The 17,851-nt window shown below is 39.1% G+C and overlaps 2 protein-coding genes across 5 annotated transcripts in view; one reads left to right on the top strand and one right to left on the bottom strand.

The window, feature by feature from the left end:
• Window positions 1-13,165, top strand: part of SCRN1 (secernin 1) — a 29,728-nt gene extending 16,563 nt beyond the window's left edge. For both annotated transcript variants that reach the window (XM_015853804.2, XM_015853805.2), the window contains exons 4-9: window positions 2,503-2,705; window positions 6,172-6,366; window positions 7,934-8,099; window positions 9,890-10,070; window positions 11,408-11,567; window positions 11,843-13,165. In XM_015853804.2, the coding sequence (XP_015709290.1) occupies window positions 2,503-2,705; window positions 6,172-6,366; window positions 7,934-8,099; window positions 9,890-10,070; window positions 11,408-11,566 (904 nt within the window). In that variant the 3' untranslated portion in view covers window position 11,567; window positions 11,843-13,165. The remainder of the gene's footprint in view (window positions 1-2,502; window positions 2,706-6,171; window positions 6,367-7,933; window positions 8,100-9,889; window positions 10,071-11,407; window positions 11,568-11,842) is intronic.
• A 631-nt stretch (window positions 13,166-13,796) lies between these two features.
• The window catches only part of WIPF3 (WAS/WASL interacting protein family member 3), a 35,566-nt gene continuing 31,511 nt past the window's right edge, over window positions 13,797-17,851 (bottom strand). For all 3 annotated transcript variants that reach the window (XM_015853801.1, XM_015853802.2, XM_015853803.2), the window contains one exon: window positions 13,797-17,629. In XM_015853801.1, coding sequence (XP_015709287.1) covers window positions 17,589-17,629 — 41 coding nt within the window. In that variant the 3' untranslated portion in view covers window positions 13,797-17,588. The remainder of the gene's footprint in view (window positions 17,630-17,851) is intronic.

Here is a 17,851-nt window from a genome sequence, read left to right as displayed (position 1 = left end):
AGGACAAGCTTTTGCCAAGAGGAGGGATGTGGTAAATGATTTTCCAAGCTCCACCTTTATTTTTACCCCTCCTACTATCATTCTCCAATTTTAACAAACAGTTGTTTTAGGTGCACAGTTCTGTTTATTTTGTTTGAGGTTACTGCAGTCCTGAAGTACTGTTTAACACTGAAGTATGTGTGTTATCAAGTAGCTCTAGGTTCATCCATGCTAAAATATTAGGAGATAGCAAAGTACAGAGAAATGACACGGCCTACTGGTGGTCCTCACCTGAAGATGTTACTCTCCCTCTCTTCCTTCTTATCTGCAGAGGAAATTGTTTGTAGCTGTAAGGCAGAGAGCATTTGAGGCAAGGAGAACTAGGGATTTTGCAGACTACCATCTGTCTCCTGTTGCAGCCAGAGTGGTTCTTTCTTACTGCAAAGACTTGGCTGGTAGCATTAAGCTTAACTGTTCTGGATGTTCTCATAGAATAAAGAGAGTCATCAAGTGCAAAACCAATCATATAGGCTGCAGTGAAGCAGCTGGCACCAGCTCTTCCTCTCGGTACCCATCTGTAGTAATGGCTACCTCTGTCGCTCGGGATTTATTGGAATGAAAATTAGAGGAGGAATTTTAAGCTCAATTAAGAAGTGCACGTGTCTGCTGGTCTTCCCCCTGCCCTCTCCTCTCAATGAAAACCCTACTGGGTATCTGTGAAGTTGCACTTCACAAAGTTCTTATTACCAGCCATGCACTTAACAAGCTATGAAGACCAAAACCAACGTTACCTACTATACTGCTATATGTGAGGGTTAAGACACACCTGCAGCTTTGTATCTTGACAGTATATAACAGGGCAGCATGTCAGAACATAAGAATGATTCTTCAGAAGCAGATGGAGTTTGTGCTACTGACCTGAGGAGTAGAAGTTGGTTGTTCACACAGGCCAATCCCCATCCCAGTTTTATCTGAGTGAAGAAACATAAAGGTAGTTTTGACAGATGGAAATCGAGAGAAAATCGATTCCAGCATAACTTCTGAAGAGATACTGTAAATGAGAATAGAAACTGAAAAGCTTTAGATAGTTTTTGACAATCTTATGGTTTTTCAGAATAGCACTGAAGCAGTAGGCTGTACTAAGTCACAGAAAATTTCTTAATGGGTGATTCAAGTTGTCCAATCTCAGTGCAAAGTGACTTTAAGCTTTTCTTACAGTGTCCCTTAATGAGTGTTCTGAAATGTGTTAGTGGGAAGGTTATGCTAAGTTGTGCTAGAGTCACCCAGCATGTTGATGCCAAGGTGAGTGGTAAGGCCAACAGTTTAGTAGAGATGTGTGGCTGCTGTGTTGTTTTTTACTTTTTATTTCCTCTGTCCCTTGCAGCTGACAAATAGGAGCACCCAAACAAAAGCAAAGCCTAAGCCTTAGTAAAGTGGAAGTAAATGTAATATTAAAGCTATTTGCCATACAGTGATCTAAAAGATATTTCTATAGCCTAAATCTCTGCTTGAGTTTTCAAAGAGAAAGCTGGGCTAACTGTCTCAGAGAGAAAATTGCAGGGAGAAGTTAAAAGTTTTAATGTGATGGTGTGTCTCTTGCCAGGTTTTGATCTAATTATAACCAAATGCTTTTGATCATAAGATGAGGAGAGGAGAATAGATTATCATTGAACTGGGTGACTATATGGCCATCAAAGTAGTAGTTATCAACCCATTAATTTACATGGACCATGGAAAGTTTGTGGTGTTTCTCTTAGAAAATAAGTAAGACGTGCTTTTGGACCGTCTTCTAATAAAAGACATATATAGTGTAAGCTAAGATTGGCATTTCTGTATTATGTAAATATGAAGTCGAAGGTGATAGAGGAGGAATGGTCATTTTTAAACTAGGATCTAAAATTTTAGTTGGCTCTCCTTTTCTACTGAATAAATGCTGCTGAAAGAGTTGAAATTGTTGCTTTCAATAACTCAGACTAAATCAAGGTGAACAGAGGACTGTGTGTAATAAACATAGAAGGATAACACACACTTCGCTTCCATGGCAAATTAAAAATTGGAGCATTCAGGAAGAGAGGCAGGTAGAAAAATTGATAACAGTCTCTTATCTCCTGTAATAATCATTTCTAATTTCCCACTGTTCTGTACAGAGCAGAGAAAACCTGTATATAGATATTACTTTAAAAAGGCCATTAAAAATTATTCTTCATTACATTCTGTCTGAGTGGGATAGAGCATTGGAGGGTTATAGTGCTTATAGTGCAGCTGAGGTCACTGGTTGGTGACTGGGTTTTTTTGGATGTCTCTGATACTGAAAATAAAGAAAGTGGAGTAGAAAATAATAGCTTGAAACACTATGTATTTCATATTATAGTTCTAGTACCTCATTCAAGTGAGAACTCTTATACCAGGCATGCTTGGCACTTCTGTGTTTTAATACCAGATCAATGCTGCTGTTCAAAATGAATAACTTAGACATCTTACTGTTATATGTCTGCTTGAAGATATTTTTCTCTTATCATACAGACTCGGTTTAGAAAGAGGTTCTACAGCCAAAGAGGCATTGGATGTAATAGTTGCTTTGTTGGAAGAGCATGGGCAAGGAGGAAATTACTATGAAGATGCAAGTTCATGCCATGCTTTCCAAAGTGCATTTTTGATTGTGGACAGAAAGGAAGCGTGGGTGCTGGAGACATCAGGAAAACATTGGGCAGCTGAGAAAATCACAGGTCAGTTCATGTTTATTATTGTTTTGGAATTGTTTTGCAATAATTGTCTTGAAGTACCTGAGTTTAAGTAACTAATTTATACACGGGTTCAATTAAACCATCAGCTTTAATCTTCTTTTTTTGTAATTCTTTCTATTACTTTCAGTTCTTAATCATTGATTTACATCGGTTAATGTAATAGTATTTTCTGTTAGGTTGGAAGATGTTACTTGTACACATAAGCTATACAATCATTATATTTATACTTTTATGTTTGATAAGTGTTGTGTTTTCCCAGATTTATTTATTGCTTGGAATGTGTCAAGAATCCTTTCAGTGTAGTTAATGCAGAAATTATTACTCACTAGTCTGAAATATTAAGAGGCTAGGCTAAACTTTAATAGCTTTGAGAGAAGGGCTTACTTGTAGGTAGTTGTCTTAGTTTCAGCTGGGACAGAGTTGTTTTCCTCAGCATTTGGTGTGTTGCTATGTTTTGGTTTTGAAAAAAAAAACACTGTTGATAACACTCTGATGTTTATAGTTGCTGCTAAGCGGTGTTGTATAGAGCCAATGCCACTCACAGTGAAGGGCCCAAGGAACTGGGATTGAACAGGTTATGACAGCTGACTTAAACTGGCCAAAGGGATATTCCATACCATATGATACCACGTGGAAGGAGTTTTGAAGGGGATGAATTGGGCTCTCTTCCGCTTCTCAGGGTCTAGCTGGGCATCAGTTGGCTGGTGATGAGCAATTCTTTGTTCATCACTTGTTATGTACGTTTATCTATCTATCTATACAGTCATAATTATTTTCCTTTTTCTTCTTTTCTATCATAGTAAATAGTTTTATCTCAACCCATAAGTTCTACTTTGCTTTTTGGACTCTCTCCCCCATTCCACTGGAAAGGGGGAGAATGAGTGAAGGGCTGTGTGATTATGAGCCACCTGCTGGGTTAAACCAGAACAGTGGTAAATTGAATGGACTGCTCCTGGTTGCTTTACTGCAACAGATATAGGCCCCTCATACTCCCATTTATTATCTAACACTGCAGGACTAAAGTTTTTTTTCTCTTAAATATGTCACTTGTTGTTCCCTGTGTGTGAAGCCTGAACTTCCAAAATGACTTCTAAATTTCATTAACTTTGTGGCTGCACTTACTTAAAACTCTGTAGAATGTATGTGCTGTACTAAGATTGTCTAAGGCCTATAGTTTTTGTGATCTGGGTTATCATTTTTAGCTTTGAAGGGATTTTTAAGAGATTTAGGAAGAGCTTTATAAAACTCACGCATTTGAATGAATTTAAAAAGAAAAAGCAAATGGTTTAAGAGGATTTTTGTCGTATCAGCTTTGAGCTATGACACATCCAGTTAGTTTTCTTTTCAGAACCCCTTCATTGAAAGCAGGAGGTAGAAGATATAGAGTGGAGGGAAGTTTAATGCTATTGGATGTACGAAAGCAAATTAGTAACACCTGGCTGTATAATGTTGTATGGTGGCCTGTTGTCAGTTCATACCACTAAAAATGAATCAGCTTATTTTGCAGGGATGATGTTTTGCCAAGCAAAGCTTGCATTTCAAGAATAGCTACAAAACGGAGGAAGTCATCCTCCAGTGCAAACAGATCCCAAACTTGGAAGAGGGAAGACTGATAATGCTGCCCTGATGAAATGTGAATTTTGCCCAGCTGTCAGCTGTTACTTGGGTTATGAAATGACAGCCGTCTTCTATTGACCTACCTGGCTGCCTTCTGAAGTGTTTTTCACTCAGCCTTTTTAGCTACATCAGCAGTGTATAACTTTCCTGTTCTACTTGCTTCTCAGCAAGTAAACCGTTGACTTCATCTGTAGCTTGTATCTTTTTGAAGTGGTACTGCAAGTCTATTCTCATTTTTACCAGCACATTTCTCTTCCAGGGGTCCTTGTGAGCAGCAGATTGAATTGACTAGTTTCCATCTCCTTCCTGTAGCCTGCTGAGGCTGACAGGATGAAAGGGGATGGCTGCTGGCTATGGAAGAACTGTGTATTTCATACTTGGTTCAGGAGGTTCTTTTCTGCAGCCATATTTATGCTTTGAAAAATGAATGCATGGATGCTGTTAGAACAGGGAAAATGTGTCATTTCTCAGCAGTGCTCAGAATTATTTTTTCCTAATTGCTATAGTTTTGTAAAGCTTAAAGCACATGTTTGTCAAGCAACTTTTTGTCAGTAATTTAAGGATAAACACTTCGAAATTTATCCTGTTGCTATTCTTCAGTCTGAATAGATAAATTGATCTGCACAATAAACTTGTCCCCTCAAGGGAATCAAAACAATGAAACACTATTTTACATCAGTTACTAAGTGTAATAATTAAAGACTTAGAATTAGCTTGGCTAGCTTGACGTGAACTCATTTTTATCACAGAAGTCGAGACAGTTCTCTGAAAGGTAATGCTGCTTGAAAGCAAGAACACACTGTCAGTGAGCTAGTACAAATCTGAACTGAATAACAGTAACTTTCTCAGACTTATGCACATAACTTCCTGCTGTAGCTCTTCCTGATTATTTAAATAGAATGTATGTGACATTAGGAAGGCAAGATTCCTTTTATGGAAGGCAGTATTAATTAATAACTTCTAGAAATACTGCTTTGGTTTCTTTTTAAGAAAACGTTTGTGCCAAATTCCAGAATCTGGCTTAATTTTGGTTTACGGATTTGCTTTGTCAGATCTTTCTTTGGCTTCCTATGCGTTTACTTTATTCTCTCTGAGGCATATCTGCAGCTAGCGCCATTTGTTAGTCATACTGTAAATATATGGATATGAGCCCTGCAGTATTTTTGAGAAAAGCTGTTTAAAAAAGGAAAATACAACACATGAATATTCTTCGAAGGTCACTCGTGTTTCCTTTTTATTTCATGCCATTTTAAAGTTTAAGATTAAAAATGGACTCCCTTAACTTAAGCCTATCTTTTGCTGCTTACAATAAAATTAATTTTCAATTGGGAAGCTTAAAGCAATCAGTAAGCTTTAAAACATTTTCCAAATTATATTTTCAGTTTTAGGGTAGGATACAAAGAGGGTTTATTAATCAAAATGAAGCTTGGCTGACATACATTTTTGAATCAAATTAGGCCTCAGGTCTTACTGCAGCTGTGTCACTGGACAGCAAAATAAGGCTGGCATTTTCTTGGTGTTCAGGTATGCCTTGTGACATCTGGAGACCTCTTTCACTTCATGGTCCACGTATGTGGAGTATGGAGGGACTGTGAAACTGCTGAACAGTGCTATTAACCACATGCCAGTGTAAATATCTAAATAGGGCAGAGAGAATTGAGCTTTGCAACCTGCAGTGAGTGGTAACTGTATGTGTAATTATGCAGTCATATTAAATGTACATCCTAACTGATGCTTTCATTTGTTTCCTAATTGCAATTACTTTGTTCTTCTAGCAACTCCCATAAGAACTATATTAATGCTCTCTTGTAATGTGTGGCTATTTCTGTAGAGGGGGTGAAATGCATTTGCAATCAGCTTTCACTAACTACAAAAATTGATGCTGAGCATCCTGAACTAAGGGATTATGTGAGAACTCAAGGCTGGTGGAGTGGAGACACAGACTTCAATTTTTCTGAAGTGTTTTCTCTTGCTGATGACCATTTAGCCTGTTGTTCTGGAAGGGAGAGCTTGGAAAAGCAAAGTGGTAAGTATGAACCAGTTGTTTGTTTGTTTTTTCCCATATACAGCAGGATATTTTTTCACCACTGCTTACTTTCCATTGTCTGTCCAGATCTACAGGTGACTGAAAAGGATACCTCTGTATGTAAACCATGTGGAAAGGAAGACCAGAACTGAAGGCGATTCTTAAACTTGCCTCAGTTTAGAATGAAACCATCAGTGTCCCTTACAATTGTGTTTTAGGAGGGGGTTGAAATTACAAAATAGCTTGCTTTGCTCTTGCTCCGCTGTGCATGATGTGCTTTGATGCAGATACAGTGGCCTCGTTTTATTTGTTTACATACTGTATTTATAGTATTATGTAGTCTCATGTATGAAAGTTTGATCTCAGGGAATGCTGTGTTTTGAGATATTTAGGATCCTAGGGGAGCAATTCAGGACATAGCTTAAGGAAGATAAACACTACTTAATAGTGAATTGAAGTCCCTTTTCCACTGTTGAGTGGAACTAAGCTGCCAGAACAATGTGCCAATTGCCTTCAATCAAATAAAATGTTTATTTCCAGACTGAAATTAATGACTATAGATGGTCAAAGTAGCTAGAATATGACCAGCCTGTAGTAGTGCATAGCTGACAGGTGTCTGCTCTTTCATGTGTTAAAAGTTGTACAAATTGTCATTTAACAAAGATTCCTTTAGTGAAGATATGAGTTTACTGTACTTCTAGCATTTTCATGTAGTGACAAATGTCAAGAATCTTGTAGAGTAGAGATGAAATGCTTATTGCAGTGTAGGTTCCTGCTAACATTATAGAATTATTTGGAGCATAGTTTGCGTGTGAGAGGCAGATAAAACAAGTGTGAAGGACCGTAGGTGAAAGGTCTTAATAAGCCTGAATAATAGTTCTGAGGACCTTAATGGACAGATGGCTGTGCCTGCAAATCTTGCAGCCTTGCTGGGACATCCCATGTCTCCTGGTGGATTGAGGCACTCACACACATAAGGGTTTGGGAAGTTAATGTGTAAAAAAGCCCTGCTTCCTTCTAGTGCAAGTTAACATGGAGTTGTCATGGGGAAAAAGTTGTGATAAGGCACGTGCAGGAAATAACATGAGAATGGAAGTTTCTTGCAGGTTTGGATAAAAATCTCTGTGTCAGGGCTAGACATAATGAACGTAAGATAACTGTTCAAAATTTTGACTGAGAACTAACAGGAATTGATAAGAAGTGGAAGTTGTTACAATTCTGTCTGAACTTGGATAGACGTGGCTTCTTAAAGGAAAATTAAGTGTTCTCTGCAAGTAATCTTTTCACAGTGATTGCTAGAGCAGTACTACAGACAGGATAGCCTTCCTGAAAAATACCTTTAGATGAGATTTATCCCTACATAGTAATTGTAATGCCTAATTAATGCTTCCTGCTGTTCTCTTACTGATAAATAAGCTTGTTCTGAATTTACATTGTTAAACTGTTAACTGGGATTTGGCCATACTATGTGTCACTGGACAAACTAAGCCAAACTCCATTCGGGCTAAAATCTCTTCCTGCAGTCCAAGCCACTGAACACTCAGGAATTTTTTCTTCTCTCATATAGGTGATGTTTCTGCACGAACTATGATCGATGTCCTGCGTGACAAGGATAGTGGTGTCTGTGTGGACTCTGAATCTTTCCTTACTACATCTAGCATAGTGTCTGTTCTGCCTCAGGACTCTAGTTTTCCCTGTGTTCATTACTTCACTGGCACGCCAGACCCTTCAAGGTAAGCTACAGCACTGGAGGTGCAGAGTAGATGGTGGTTTGAAAGATATTAAACAAGCTTTGTTTTCAGAATTGGAATTGAATAGAGAAGTGTCTGTCTTCCATGCTGTCCTATTTGTTTCCAGAGACATTTTTAGCCAATAAGATTCCCAAAATAGAAAGCTGAGTGAAACCATAGGGTTGTTCTGAATGCTAGCAGAACCCAAAGTTACAGTGGCACAATGTCAGCTTTCACAAAAACTGTCAGTTCTTAGTAGCTACTAGGAAGGTACATTTTATTGCACTTCCCTTCATGAGAAAGCCAACATGAGATTATTCCCTTTGCTTATAGGATAGGCAAGATGTGTGCTGCCTTTTCAGTATTAGGAGAGCTTCCATTGATTGGAATGTTTCCTGCTGCTGAAGGGGCTCTTTGCTGTCTTCCCTACCAGTTATCTGAGGTTGGAAGAGGAAGGGATGTAATGAGAGGAGCACCAGGTCAATAGTTGATAACTGAGAGGCTAATTAATGCAACTTCCAGGCTAGGCAGGCAGGATTGGAAAGATATCACCCTGTTACATCTCAGCTTGGACAGCACAAAGCTGGGACTGATGAATGCTCTCTGGAGACACAGGTTTTTTAATTTTTTTTTTTTTGGTTGAAGATGTTGAAAGATGAGCTTTTATTATATAACCTTCAATTAACAGAGTCCATTGGGGACTCTTCAATTTTAAAGCTTTCCTTGTGAAGATGAAGAGAAACATCTCTACACCAGACTGCCGCATGATACTTCTTTCTCTCTACATTCTTTCTGTTTCAAAAGAAATAATTTATGAGTAGATTGTGAATAGATGTGGTTTATTTCACATTGAAAGATTTCTAGGATGGGAGGAGGGAAGAAGTAGTGAGTAATGGGTATTAGGAACCACGAGCAGCAGCCTTCTGACAAGGCAGAATTGCAATGGATTAATTCCTCTCAAACACCCTGCCCATCTTCTACTATATACTCATTTTGGTTTTTGGTCTGGTTTTTTGTCATGAGTCAGGCCTCATGACATTGATGGGTAGAGTTGCAGCAATGAACCTGCTGAGTGTATGCAGGTAGCACTATCACCATTTTTGCATGTCTTGCACTTCTCACAGCTTCTCTGCAGAATGCAGAGAACTGCAGGGAAGGCAGTTTCTCCTTACATGTGAGAATACATTCTCTGCTCAGATTCTCAGGAATTAAGATCCTATTTCTTTAATTTCTTGTCTCTCTGAAGTTCAGGTCCAAATGAAGTGGTTGAAGTTGCTTAAGGTGTGTCACAATATGGGTAGCCATGTCTTTTCTTTCCCTCCTTAAATAAAATTCACCAGTGCTGCTGGTCATATGCCAAGTCCTCTGATACTGAGCAAGCTGTATAATTTTCCATGCTACATGAGGATACAAATCTCACACACACATCTGCATTTGTGTGATTTTAATGGAAATTCTGTCTGTAAGAAAATGAGAGTTGGTAGCGTGAACAGAAGAGAAAAAGCCGATGTGAAGCTGAATACTGAGATTTTTTTTTTACCAACTCAATACTACTTTTTCTGGTGAGAAGGAGACCAGTGAAAGCTGTAGGTAAACCTGGTGAATGAAGTCTTGCAATAATTGGCAGACTTTGCTTTTAAAAAAGCATAGAGGCTTATTTTGCTTATGGACAGCACCAACTCTGACCTAGTTTGTGGATGGTGCAGATGAATTATCTATGCTGTGCTTGGTGAACATTTGAATGATGCACATAGAATCTGACTGCTGCAAGCAGTAACTCTCATTTCTTTCAGGTCTGTGTTTAAGCCTTTTATTTTTGTTGATGATGTAAAACTAGTACCAAAAGTACAGTCCCCTTCTTTTGGAGATGATGATCCTGCTAAAAAGATACCTCGATTCCAGGAGAAACCTGATCGCAGGCATGAATTGTACAAGGCACATGAATGGGCCCAGTCTCTCCTTGAGAGTGATCAGGTAAGAGCTGTGGGACCTGGAAACCATTATGATCTTGTATAGATTTCCTTAAAACTATGAGCTGATGGCTTATTTTGAGTTAGAGCACCACAAAAGTTTTGTGCTCCATTCTCATCCTTTCTTGAAAACCTTCAAGTTTGAATTTAAAATACTAGCTATCTTTGTATTGTATAGTGTTGTCTAGGTATATGGAGAGGAGGAAGAAAACAGTGGGATCACCAGGGCCTGCCAGCCATGGTGGCATTGTTATTTCAGGCAGTTTGTGTGAGTTATGCATAGTCATGCTGTACCTTCGCAGAGGAGTTGCTTTTCTGCAGTGTTCTTCTGCCGTAGTCAGCTCTGCAGATTTGCAGTAGGTCAGAGTCTTGCTAAGATCATTACAGCATTCAGACTCGCTTGTTAGGGATAAAGGTACCTATGGTAACCTCTGCTAGTACAAATTCTATTTAAATGTAGTTTTGGCTAAATGTGGTTTTAATCCCTTGGAATGGTTCAGTTAAGAGCTGTGGCCTCTGTGGTAGCACTGACTCAGAATGCTGCCGCCTTCCATAACGTTCATCTAAGTCTGTTCTGTGAGGTGCTGATTTAGTGAAGACTTAAGAGTATGTTTGTATTGAAATAAGAAGTCCCACAGTGTGGCACCAAAAGTTCCATTAAAAAGGAAGTGAACTTTTAGCCACATTCATGGTATTATAACTGACCACCTGAAAGCTTAAAGCTTAGCTTAGGTGCAGTTTTTCTGTACAAATGGCAGTATAAATACTGGAAACCCTCACTCATGCTAAACCACTTTTGTTTCTGGAATTCAATTTTGAAAACTGCAAGCAAAACAAATGGCATGCTTCCACTAAGTGTAAATCAATGAATAACTCTGGACTCTTACTGCTGTTGCATTACGCATTATTTCAAGTCTAGCCATTGTCTCGCAGGTGATGATCTGAGGGACAAACATGCACATACCATCACCTGTATAATGCTCAGGGTTTCTAGTCTTCTTGTACAGTTTTGTTCACTGGTTTTCAAGCTTAAGAAGTTGCTTTACATCTTTCTCATACCATATACCTTCTTCCTCTATCCATCTTTCACTCCATCTACCTTCTATGCTTTAAACATACCAACTGTTTCTTGGCTATTATTTGTAAAATGTCAAGTATCCAGCCCTGCTCCTTTTAGCCTATGACCATCCAAAAAAGCTATTAATAGAAATTGAGTATATTTTAAACAGGCTCTCTTATTTTGAAAAGTACTTGAAAAGATCTCTGCAACAGAAGAGGATGGTAAATACTTTAATGATCAGGTTTACTGGTTAATTCAGTTTGGTTATTTCATGCTTTTAGGAGAAGGGCCAGAAACTGATGAGCATTATGTTAGACCTTGAAAAGCAAGGCTTGGAAGCAATGGAAGATATCCTTACTCGTACAGAGATTCTGGATCCTGCTGAAGTAGTAGATCTTTTCTATGACTGTGTTGACACAGAACTAAAGTTCTTCAAATGAAGTAAGCAAGCACTTTAATTCTTTACATACTGAATTTCTGGTACCAGCTGTCAGTGAATGTGAAATATTGGATCCAATTCTGATCATCCTCTTTCACATGAAGTTGGATGTTTCAAAGTCAGGTCCAAAGCTACTTTTCCACCTCAGTGCATCTAATTGTCTCAAAACTGACTCTTTGCCCTGTATTGAAGTGCAAGCATTTATATTTATATTTACGTTTTTCTCAGTTTCACTGTTGCTTGGAATGGATTTTAAACCAATTTTATCTCGTTTCAGCTACAGTGGCTACTGTTAGCCTTTTCACAGGAAGACTGCAAAGTCCTTCAAGCCTTGAGAGAAAGTCTTCACACTTAAGAATTTGCAGGAAAGACATTTCTAGAGGGGAGAAAAAAAATGTTACTCACTAGCTATATCTGGTTAACAAATTGCTTTCCTTTGTCCAATCTTGTGGTGTTCCTGTTTGTGTATGTATATAGTGAAAGGAGAAAATCACTGACTGGTCCGATTACTGTGTGCATGCTGGCTAATTTAGTACAGAATGTTTTAAAATGTATGCTGGGCAACAAATTAAAGCAAAGATTAACTTCATCAGGATAACTACCATATTGTCATTGAAAGCAATCGGTTTTGGCTTTTATTTTTCCTCTGCAGCTCAGGTCTAGGCTTGCAGCAAAGCTGTCTTGCATTTTTGTCTTTTTGCTAATTCGTACCAAGAATAATAGATGTGAAATCCCAGTTTTGAGGGGGCAGGAAGGTAAGTCCTGTTTCTTGACCTTGTTGTACCGGTCTCATTTTAGCAGATCTGGTTACAGTGACTCAGCATCTCACATGATTATGCCTGCGCAAATAACCAGAATTAGGTCCTCCAGGATAAGTTTTGTCTTCATCTGCTACCTTGTTGTTTGTAATGCACCTGGCTAATACCATAGTACTGAGGTGCAGTCAGGCTGAATGCCGAAGACATCTGAATATACCCTGTTGACTCTTGAGAAACTTAATAAAACAATGTACTTGTATACAAGCTATAAACTTGGAATATTTTGAGGGAATCGATGCTGGACATTCACAATAACTATTTTTCCTCTGGGACTTTGTAATGCTGAACAGTTACTGGTGATGTCAGTGATGAGTGTACGTGGCTGATGAAGCCATTAAGTACCAGTGAGTTACTGGTGGGTGTGGTTAAGCTTAGAAATGGTTGTTACGCTTCTTTATATGACAGCCCTCCTTTTTGGGTGTTTTCTTTTGGAAGTCAGATGGGAGGAAAACTTTTAAGAATTAAACCAGTAAAAGCTGCTTCCCGTGTCCTATTAAGACAGCTGTTTTGACAGGAGGGATAGACAAGAAGACATCTTCAATATGTGGACATTAGCATTTGGAGATACAAACTGTGTTCAGGGAAGAGATAGTGATGAATCACAGACTTTTGTACTGAGAAAATGAAAGCTACTTAGAAGGCAGCAACCCCTCAGACTAAAATTAGGGAAGTTGCAATATTGGCACACTGGCTTCTCAGATTTTTAATTTTTTTAATGAATTTGTTCAATCGATCTCGTCACCTTGATATTACATTATACAACAAATGAGAATTGGGGGAAAACAACACTGGACTTCCATGTCTAGAATGTAAACGTGGAAGAGTTTTCTCTTAGAGCATCCTAAATCATCTTCCTATTCATATTATATTCCTCTGAAAGGTGCTGCCATAGGAACAGCTCTACCTGGCTAGATCTTTCTCCTTTATTTCAGCTCCTGTGCCTTGGTATTATAAAAATGGATAAAGAGGAATGAAGAAATAGCCAAGTAAGCTTGAAATTTAACTTCTCTCTTCCTGGCCAGAATAGTGACTGCAAGAAGCACACTTCATTCCAGAGACTATTGCACTGGATGATGATGATATAAGAACGGTGTGCTTTTCCTAACCGCTGACAACTCAGGTAAATGGATTTCCCATGAAATCCATGTGTGAAATGAAAGGGTGCTTTGAATGAAAATACCCCTATAAGAATAGACTTAACACCCACCAATTGAACTTCAAAGCTGCTTCTACTGCTGTCGCTTGCAGAGCATTGTGTCCTGAAAGGAGAAGTTAGATATTTGTGAAAAACGGGAAACCAGTGATAAAATGCTTTTTACAGCCAGAGGGCAGACAGGCAAGATGGAGAGTGTTCTCGCTTAAAAAAAGTGATACGTGTTTGCCCTTTTGAAGGATCACACATCTGCAATTATCTTGTGGGAAATTATGTATTCACTGGGAATTGTTTTTTATGATGGAGTTTTGAGCACTGTGATTTAGGTAGTGTTTCAAATAGCTGAAGCAAAAGCAAGATATGTAGTGAATTACAAACAAATAAAAAATCAAGTGTCTACAGTGACAGGCTTGGTTACGATCACTTAGAGAAAACCAGGGCAGCTCCGTGGCTTGGAACTTCAAGTTGTCCTGAGCACACTTGTGGTCTAGAACAGTGCAAAGGCACAGTGGTGCTAACCTGGGTCATTCTTTCTATCCAACTGCTAGAAATTACTGAAGCTTTAATAGGTCTTGAACAACAAGGATTTAATATGCATTAAATAACTGCACCACCACCTAAAAATATGCAGGCTTTTGAGTTTAATTTCGATGTTTCTTTTTAAAACACTCCTAATCATAATAAAAACAGGAATAAAATTGTTCTCCAATTAGATATTTTCTGGCATGTGAATAGCTATCAAATATTTATGAAGATACATATTGCAAAGTAGTACACAAGTTCCAAACCATGAAAATCAGCAGTACATCAACTTTTAATAATAATATAGCAAAATATTCTTTAATACAGTATTAAACTTCTTTTCCAGTTGTTTGAGAAGCAGTGCTGACTCCTGCTTATTACTATAGCCATGCATATTTATTAGCAACTATAATACTGGTAACAGAAAGCATTGTTGGTCAAAGCATTGCTAATTGTTTTTTTTGTTTATCATGAAGAACAAGGTATCATAAAAGGCTAGAAAAAGACTAATGATGCTTCTTTGGAGTCCTATAGGCAAGGTGTTGAGATGTTTCTTACCCTTACACCACCTCCACACTGCAAGCATGCATGTATGTCTGGATGAGGTGCGACAAGGTATGGTTTAGTAACTTAGTGGGTAGCAATGGTGATAGGAGGACAGTTGGACTACATGATCTTGTGGGTCCTTTCCAACCTCATGATTCTATGAATAGGAGTCACATCATAACTGAGGTGTTACAAGAACTAACAGAAAAGCAGAGATATCTAAGGGTGCTGTTACCTGTCTTTTTCTAAATACCATTGCCCAAAGGAATAACCCAGGGGAACGATCTTTGCCTATCACCTATAATATTTTTTTAACAGCTGCAGGTGAGGTAAGATGTGGTATTTATAGAAATAAATAATAAAATACCCATAAATTACCTGGATGTTAAACAGGAATAGCAGTGCCGTTATTCACGCTGCTGAACCCAAGAGAACTTTAAGAAGGGAAAATCACAGAACAGTGGAAGAAAGAAGGGAACTCTGGAGGTCATCTTGTCCAGGTCCACCTACAGCACAGTACCTAAGCACATTCTGAAGATGTCTGACAAGGAGACTGCACAACCAGTGCCAGGGCTTTTTGTAACCCTTGCACTAAAGAAACATTTCCTCATGTTCTAGTGGAACCTCCCATGTTCTGATTTGTGCCCACTGATCCTTCTCCTGATGCTGAGCACTAATGAAGAGAGCCTCGCTCTGTCTTCTCTGCAGTCACCCTTCAGCTATTGATGTACAGTGGTAAGATTCCCCTCGAGCCTTCTCTACTTCAACATGAGTAGTCCTAGTCCTCAGTCTTTCCTTATAGGATCACAAGGGTTGGAAGGGACATCTGGTTATCGCCTATGCCAACCCCCCTGCTAAAGCATGGTCCCTAAAGTAGGTTGCACAGGAAAGCATCCAAGTGGGCTTTCAGTATCTTCAGAGGAGACTGTAAGCTGTTCCAGAGCTCTGTCACCCCCAAATAAGTTCTTTTTCATATTCAGATGGAAATTCCTGTGTTCTACTGTGTGCTTGTTACCCCTTGTCCTGTTGCTGGGCACCACCAAAAAAGCCCGGCCCCATGCTCTTGACTGAATGTTCCTAGGTATCTCATCCTTTCCTCATTAGGGAGATACTCCATGCTCCTCAGTTCTCCACAGAGCTCTATCCAGAAGTTCCCTTTCTTGAACTGGGGAGCCTGGAACTGGATACAGTACTCCAGATGTGGCTTCACTTGGGCAGAGTAGAGGGGAAGAACAACCTTCCTCAGCCTACTTGCCACACTCTTTTTAATGTATTCCAGTATACCAATGGTCGTCTGGGACACATGGGCTCACTGCTGGCCTATGGCCAACCTGCTGTCTACCAGAACAGATAGGTCCTTCCCTGTAGGGCTCCTTTCCAGCAGGTTGATCCCTAACCTGTACTGATGTGTGCACTGTCTACGTATGTATCCCACACTTCCTAAGCTTAATGGTGAGGATGCTATGTGAGACAGAGTCAAAATCCTTGCTCAAGTCAAGGGAGACAACATCCACTGCTCTCCCCTCATCTACCCAGTCAGTCATGACATCATAGAAGGCTACCAAGTTGGTCAAGAATGATTTCCCCTTAGTGAATCCACGTTGACTACTCCTGATAAAAGACAGAAGATTTCTGACAGTAGTAGGGAGAGAATAGACATAGATGACTTCTCCTGACAGAAGAGATGCTCCAGACCCTTCATCGCCATGGTGGCTCTATGCTGGACTCTTCAGTATGTCCGTATCTCTTTTGTTCAATGAAGCCACTGGGTATAACACTCCAGATTTGCGCTCAGCCAGTGCTGAGTAGAGGGGAGAGATCACCTCCCACAAGCTGGTGGCAGCTCTTCCTAATGCAATGAAATGCTGCATGTGTGTAATTCCTGCTGAAAGTAAACACTGTGTGATCTAAATGTCAGTGAGCCAAACAAACATCTCACTACAGGCTGCATCTTAAAAGCAGGAGCTCAAGTCTTGTCTGTCTGCCTTGCTTTTTTCAACCAGTTTATCTGACAGGAATCACTACCTTAGGGACTCCTTATTCTGTATGGTGTGCTTTGTACAATGCATCCCTACTGCTGCTATGGGTTAACGGTAATAGTAGCAGCTCTAGTTGCCTGTTTACAAGGCAGGAAAATTTAAGTGATTTAAAGGCCTCTTAAATGCTGAGTAAAGAGAACTTGTCAAACAAATGGTTAAGAGTATCCACTTTCCAGCAGGAAAAGACAGGACATGTGCCCTTTTGTACTCACTTGGTAGTATGTGCACTCACACATACTTTCTTTAACCATTTTGGAAAAGTTGTGTCATCTTTGCCAAGTCTATGGTTGCCCTACCCAGCTGTGTTTCTTCAGACATGCTTGCTATCCTATAGGGATCTGTAATCAATAGGAGGTAGCTCAACAGCTGCCACAACCGCTGATCTCCTTTCTCTTCATGCTCCATGAGGATTATTATGGGCCTGCCTGTTCTTGAAAGTGCCACTCTGTTGCAATCTGAACACAAGTAGGATATAAGAAGTAAATAAGCATACAAAAAGACTAAACATGTCATGTTAGTTTCTGAGAGCTCATAGAAAAAAATGCCAGAATAATAACTGAAGGATTACTAACATATTTAAAGATGGAAGAGGAAAAATGAACTATAGGCACATCATGCAGAAAGTATTCTTTGAGGTAACATCAGCTTAATAAGAATTGTTCACACACTACAAAGATTTTAGATGTTATGCTTCTTCATTTAAAAAATATCCACATATATACAATATTTAAAAGCCTGTGCTAACACTTCTGTGGTGCATCTGCCACAAAGTGCTTCCAAAAGTATCATTTACATCTCTCTTCCAGCTTATAAAAACGTTAACGTTGCAGCACTTGTGATTCAAACATTATTTCTATCACTGTAATGGGGACCCTGCAGTTTCGTATATTATCTTGATGTTCTCCATTTTTTAATACCAGTCCAGAAAGCATCAGACGATTCTTCTCATCTCACGTGTGTTCTTAATGGTGGATTTTTAGAGGGATCTGTAAATACGTAGGACAGGTTAATTCAGAGGACAGAGATAGTTGCATCTTTTGAGAAAGCATTTTGAATATAGTTCTACAGCAGTTTAGCCAACCTAAGTTGTGTTTATCACTTACTGTTAAACAGCTACATATTGCTCTGTAGGCCTTCAGATCCAAAAAGTGTTACGTACAAATGATGATTTAGACAAACTTAATTGCTATTTGCTCCACAATTGCATA

The sequence above is a fragment of the Coturnix japonica genome, chromosome 2 (genome assembly GCF_001577835.2).
Source record: "Coturnix japonica isolate 7356 chromosome 2, Coturnix japonica 2.1, whole genome shotgun sequence".
NCBI classification, from domain to species: Eukaryota; Metazoa; Chordata; class Aves; order Galliformes; family Phasianidae; genus Coturnix; species Coturnix japonica.
Note: the sequence above shows the minus strand (reverse complement) of the source record. Positions and strands in the feature narration are given on the sequence as shown.